This window comes from Saccopteryx bilineata, chromosome 7 (genome assembly GCF_036850765.1).
Source record: "Saccopteryx bilineata isolate mSacBil1 chromosome 7, mSacBil1_pri_phased_curated, whole genome shotgun sequence".
Lineage (NCBI taxonomy): Eukaryota > Metazoa > Chordata > Mammalia > Chiroptera > Emballonuridae > Saccopteryx > Saccopteryx bilineata.
The window spans coordinates 44,058,407-44,065,004 of record NC_089496.1 but is presented as its reverse complement, the minus strand read 5'-3'; the positions used below and the strand labels follow the sequence as shown (position 1 = coordinate 44,065,004).

The 6,598-nt window shown below is 42.6% G+C and overlaps 1 protein-coding gene across 6 annotated transcripts in view; it reads right to left on the bottom strand.

Annotated features, from left to right (window-relative positions):
* Positions 1-4,783: 4,783 nt before the first annotated feature.
* The window catches only part of SNX10 (sorting nexin 10), an 86,130-nt gene continuing 84,315 nt past the window's right edge, over positions 4,784-6,598 (bottom strand). For all 6 annotated transcript variants that reach the window (XM_066239669.1, XM_066239667.1, XM_066239665.1 and 3 more), the window contains one exon: positions 4,784-6,594. In XM_066239669.1, coding sequence (XP_066095766.1) covers positions 6,513-6,594 — 82 coding nt within the window. In that variant the 3' untranslated portion in view covers positions 4,784-6,512. The remainder of the gene's footprint in view (positions 6,595-6,598) is intronic.

Below are 6,598 nucleotides of genomic sequence, written 5' to 3'. Positions count from 1 at the left end.
TGATGAAATGCTCATTATGGGAGTTCCGGAATTCATGAGATCCACAGAGGAGCTCTGGCCAGGAGACAGCAAGTGGCTCCTGAGAAAGCCAGTCTCTCCTTCAAGGCTCTGAATGCTCATTTGTGGCTATGACATTACAAGAAATGCCATTTGCCCCTCATAAGACTTCTATTTCCTTCTTCATACAATCTCTGTGTTCACAAAGGAGAAATTCAAAGCCTCTGCCTTTTAATCCCTTTTAACTTTGACAACAGTATCAAACCTGACCTTGAGACCCTTACCTTCTCATTCTCTCAAGGTGCTTGAGAAACCACCTAACTTTATGACTGAAATTAATGTTTTCATTCAACTGCAAACGCTTGAGCTCAATACACATACCAGCAGAGTGAGCTCAAGCCCCCTCCACTCCTTCAGGCCACGTAATATGCTTTCTTCTTTTTTTTCCTCTCTTTTCTTTTTTTCATTATGCCTTTAATGCAGAGCAGGGCTGATTACAAAGAGGCAGTTTGACTCTAGCAATAGGTCTTCTTCACTAATCCTCACTGTCATGGAAATTCCAGCTGCTACAAGAATAAGAGGCTCAATCCATATTTGCCAGCTCTAATATGAAATCTGTCAGAGCCCAAATTAATGAGTTCCAAATTCCTTACATCACGATAACAGGTTAAGACTGGTCAATTAATTACATAAATCCTTCCCGATTCATTGTGCGTTTGCAGCCCAGATTGTGTCTTACATTACCCATGACACAAGGCCTTTTGGCTCCTGTTGTTCTGCAGAAAGGCCCCATTTAAGTGGAGGCTGCCTGCCGCGGCAAAATGTTAAATGTCACACGTTAAATTTGCACTTTTCTGTAATTGCTTTGGTTAAAAAAAAAAATTAAATTAAAGTACAGGGCTCCCAGTACACCACAGTGCAGAGGGCTGGAATTGTACTGAATGGATCCCAGCACAGACAAGGCCCTGTCCTTTGCTTCTAACAACTGTTACAGGTCCCTCTGCCCTGGTGCCCTGGTAGAGCAGCAGAACCCAGAATGTGCATGCTTGTGAAAATAAACCAAGTTTCCCTTGGCAGCAAAACTATGTATTCAGAAGATTCTTTTCTTTACAAAAGTATTAGAAATGGGATTCTTCACATCGCCAGGTTCCATTTTGTTTACCAGTAAACGTATTAGATATAAGACACTCTTGATCTAATCATGTTTTCAGGAACATAGAATGCTCAAATGTGTGTGTGTGTGCGCGCGCGCTATACTTGCTCAGGCCTTTGCCTTCAAAAAGGATGTTGCTGAGGGCTTTGCTACTTGGATTTATAGCTGGTACATACCTACGGAGGGAGAATACTTGAAGATTAATATCTCAAAGGACTTCAGTAGTCACTCAGGCCAAACTTTTTCCTTTTTAAAACATTACAATGCGCTTGGAATCAGAGCTAGTGAGAATTACTGTGGACCTAGATCTATAGACTGCAGATTAATAGCGTAATCCCGCCTCACCCCAATACATTTCCTTGTGGAGGGGCCTTTTTATGTACTTAGGTGCTCTGTACCAAATGGAACCCGTTTCGATGTATTTCCGGTATCGCTTCATTGCAGGCGGGGGCTTCTGCGAATACACGAGCCAGATGATGTTCCGCAGCACAGACTGAAATCAATGACGGGCGTAGGTCCTTTCCGCTTGGAAGCCTACATCACTGCACCACGCAGGCACTAGCCAGACCCCCGGCGGCGCGTTCTCCGCCGCGCTGGCGCGGCAGCGCCCTCCTCTGTCCTCCTGCCGCCTTGCACCATCTGTCACCCGCCGCGCGCTTCTGTTTTCAGGTCAAAGCAAGCTCGAGTCTGGGCACCTCGGCTTAATGGGGTGGGAGACCTGTCTCTCCCCGCACTCCCCCACTCACCTCACACACACACATTAACCCTGACCTGGGGCTGTTTCTATATCGGGAAGCATGCGCTTTTCCCAGCGGCCCAGGCCCGCCACCCTGCGCGCCTGTGCCCGCCCTCTCCAGACGGGAGGGAGCGGGTTAAAGCGACGGCAGGTCCGCGCTGCAGGTTTTAGGGTCCTGGGGAGACTAGAGGGGAAAGGGGTTAACTGATGCGTGCGGTGCGTGCGCATACAAAACATCTGGGACGCGTGGGTTTCGCCCGGCCCCGCCGCGACCCCGGGGCACTGGCGGGGACCTTCCAGCCGCCGGCCACACCCAGGCCGGGGCGGCGGCTCGTCGCCCCCTCTCGGGCCAGGCGGCGGCGGCGGCGGCGGGCCCGAGGCTGCAGCGCGGCGCAGACATCTGCAGAACAAAGAGTTGGGTCCAACCCTGGATGGGAAAGGCCGCCGCCGCCGCCTCCCCGGCTCCCGCGTGGCCGACCCTGACCGCGCCGTCCTGGAAGCCCACCCGGGCGGCGGGGTGCCGGCTCCACGCGCGCTCACAAACCCAGCCCTAAGAGCGATGAACCGGCGGCCCGGAGGGTCATCGCTATTCCAAGCTCCCTCCCACACCAAACTCGCCACCCCAGTCCCCCCTGTATTATTATTGTCCCCCCTGTATTTTTCTGATTGTTCAAGCAGCCGTAGTTGTCATCTGAACGCTGGGAAGGGGACCTCGCGGGCCCACGTTTGCAGCAGGTGGGGCAGCGGAGAGGGCGCTGCAGGCTATACTGTAAATCGCTGCCTTTTTGCGGTTGTTGTTCCCACTCACCACCCGCCGCCCCCCTCCACCCGGGTTATTTTTCTTTCTTCTTTCTTTCCGCAGCGCAGTTGCTATGGGTTACCAGGGCGGTTGCCATGGGTTACCGGACCGAGGCCGGCTGGCTCGCTACCTGCCACCCTCTCGCCGCCGCCGCCGTCGCCGTCGCCGCCGCTGTCGGCGGAGCGGCCCGGCGGGAGGAGGCGGGAGCGCGCGTGTGCGGGACGCGGCGCGGGGAGTGTGCGCGAGCGGCGGAGGCGCCGCAGCCAACAGGCGGCCGAGGGGGCAGCCGCGGGAGCACCGCCGCCAGTGGGGTGGGGGGCAAAGCTATAAAGAAGGCCCAGAGGTAAGAAACTAGCAAAAACACAACCACAAGTTATGCCCGTGCTGTGCCTCTAGCAGCAAAGACAAGCGGTGTGGGGTTTTGGATGAATCTACACTTCTCGTCGGGGGAGAAAGGGTATTTTCCTCTTTAGCATAAGTCATTTGCATAGTGTCTTTAGACTAGAGTTTAAATTCAGAAAATTGTAGCTTAATTTTTTTTTCTCTTTTCCTCTATATCTTTTAAAAGAAGTCTTTGGAATTTTGGAGAAAAAGGAAAGGGTCATTAACTACCAGAGTTTTCGCAGCTAAAATAAATTAGTGTCCACTGCACGTGGTTCATACAATGATCTAGAAAAGTTTCCAGCAAGAGGAGCAATTGTGTCTGACTTAAAGGGACAGTGGTGACTCGTTTTGTGAGATGCATATAGCAAAGAATAGAGCCAAAATCCTTTGTAAATATTTCAAATTTTGCTTATTTACATCCTTCTGAAATTTTTGGACTCCACTTATTAAAATGTATTAATCTCTTTCAATCTTTATTTGCAAAGAAAATTGTATCTATGCTTTGGATGTCAAATTGCAGTAACTAATTTCAGACAGCATTTTGTCTTTGAAAATGTGTTTATATATAACAAAGTAACAAAAGGTCTGTATTCCAAACAAAAGCAGAAAATTTTATTGGAATTGTTTCCTTCATTGAAATGATACCGCATTGTATTCCTAGGGTACCAACTAAGTAATTTAAATATCAAGAGGAAAACTAAGAACAGAATAAGCTTTTGTTTTGTTATTTTTGTCTTAAGATTTTAGAGGCCTTTTGTGAAAGGGGGTGTTCTTTTATAGCTGAAATACTGAAAACCTTATTTGTACCACAGTAGCTCAATAAGAACAAATCCTTAAGGCACCCAAAAAAACATAAATTGAGTTCAAAACAACACTCAATTTACTGTTGGATATAACGGTAATTGTGGCCACACTAAATGAATTGGTTTAAATTAGTAATGGCCATAAAAGAGGTTCTAAGGTTATTGTATATCACTTGTTTGTATTTAATTATTCAATAAAATGTGAACTAGGCTTGAAAAGCTCCTGCATGGTATTTAATATCTTACGGGACATAATTACTTAAACATATCTGTTTTCCTTAGTAATTTTTAGAATTTGAAATTTCAACTGGAATTTAAATCTCTTTCTTCCAAGTGAGACTTTAAAGCAGCCCTAAGTAACAGGTTGTTGACTTTCATTGTTGACACCTTTGGGTAATATATAAAACCAGTTCTCAACAAACTACATAAACCAGCTTTATAGGTGAATAGTTTTACACTTTCAGAATTAGCCAGGGAAATAGTTTTGATGTACATAAATCACAAAACACACAGGATTAGAATTCTTTAAATTTGTTACATGAAAAATAGTTTTAAGTAAACATTTATTCTATTTAGTTTTGTTACTTCAGTAATTATTTTCTTATCCTAAAGAAAGCTTTATAAAAATATGCCAGAGAAAAATAAGATATTTGAACAAAGCTAAAAACCTTTGGGGGCTGAAATTCATCTAAATATCTCAGTTGCTGGATATCAATTTTAACAGTGCTTAGATAGCGAAAGCACCAAACTAAGGCTAAAAGCCTCAAATATACACACTAGAGTGAATATTAAAGCAAATTTTACCCAACTTCTTCATTAAAAATTACCAATCACTCAAAAACACACTGAATTTAGGTCTAAGTCAGAAGAATTATATTCTCATATAAAATAAGTAGTCCAACAAACTAAAGTTGATTTTTTTTTCATGTTTAATGTGGAAACAATGATCTCACGAAGTTTATATACCACAGAATTAGGCACTACGTAATATCCATTTTGATGGCTAAAAACAGTATGACAATCGGTGGCATATATTACATGCTTTTCAAAACTGCTAAAAAACAGAAAGAATGTGAATTCAAATGCATATCACTGGGGCGCTGGGGATGGCTCTTAGACAATGGGTGGTGAACTTTACATGTTGGCAAGGTAAAAAGAAACTGCTAACCCTCTTTTTTTCTTTATTAAAATCATGAGTCTTAGATGATGAAGTAACAAGATCCAGTACATCAAATCAGAATATTTACAAAAGTTCAAAAACGTTGTAGACTAAACAAAAAAAAAGCCAAAAGGAGAAATTATGGAAATCATTCTTATTCTAAATTGAATTGTTTTTCCTACTGCTTCTCAGTTTCAAGTATTTTGAAGACTTTTTGATAATAAAGTAACTTTTAAACTCCTAGTTAGAATGAGGTGAGGTAACATTTAATTAAAGCAACAAGTTACCCAGTGACATAAAAATCTCTTCCTATTAGTTTCAGAGATATTTTGCATCATTCAACGGGGAAGAAACTTGAATAATTATCTCAAGAAAATGCTGCCTCATCTGAAATCTGAAGTTCAATGTAGTTTAAGACATTTTCTCTTTGGGTCATTAGAAAAAAAAGATTTTATTAAATTATATTAAATTATACCAACTCTCTGGCAGATACCTAAGAAGAAAAGGCTTTTTAAAAATGAATAATTAATTCTGAAATTAACAAGCTGATATCCTTTTCTAAATTATGGGAATACTTATTGGTAAAATTAAATTTATTAATTTTTATAAGATCCTACTTCTAACTTAAAGTAATGAGTAACCACCACTGACTAAGTTATCCAGCGATAACAAATTGCACATTTAGTCGGAAAATAAATCATTAACCTACAATTCTAATTGCACAATGATAATGAAAACAAATGATTTGTCTCCCTCCAGGAGCCATGTGTTAAAGCTGATTTTGGACAATGAGACTGTATTTCTGAATCTATATATTGCAAATATAAGCAAAATGACTAGCACTGTTTCTGTTCTAAGATGTAAACATTATTTTAACATGTCTCTATTCATACAATACCTTTCCCATCTAAGTGTGAAACAGAATACTGGAAAGGCTCAACACTCTTAAAATATTTCAGGCAAACACCCAAAAGCAAAGTGTTTTCCCAGTGCAGGGAAGGTGCCCACAAAATATCAGCCACACGTCTGAAGGAGGCAGTCTGTCCAGGCTGTCTGTCTTCATAGTGGTTAAGCTCATGCATACTGTGTTTACGCTAACACTGCCCCATTGATACAAGAAGGAATCTCCCATCTGGATTTTAAATGCTACCTATTTACCTACCTTTTCAGATTCAATAAAACCAACTAGGTTTTTTGTAACATCGAAATCATTTGATTTGAAGGCAGGATCTTGTTTTACCAGTAATGTTTGCCTCAAACGGGAGTGTTGGGATCCGAGGCTTTTTGCTTTAATGGAAGCTTAGCCAAAATAAGACAACATAAAAACAGCGCTAATAAACAACCCGACGTCTTGCAGGATTTAAACACCTAATATCATGACAGTCAGTGAGCTTTAGGTAAGAACGTTTCATTAGCCAGCTTTCTTCTCTATGACTGGACATAATTTGCTGTTCCTAAGATGGTCACGTTAGAATTCTTTTTCAGGATTCCTGCAGAGCTGTGCTCACTTTACACCCCTGTGAACTGCTGTCATCACTACTGTGTCCAAACCCGGAGGATGAACTGG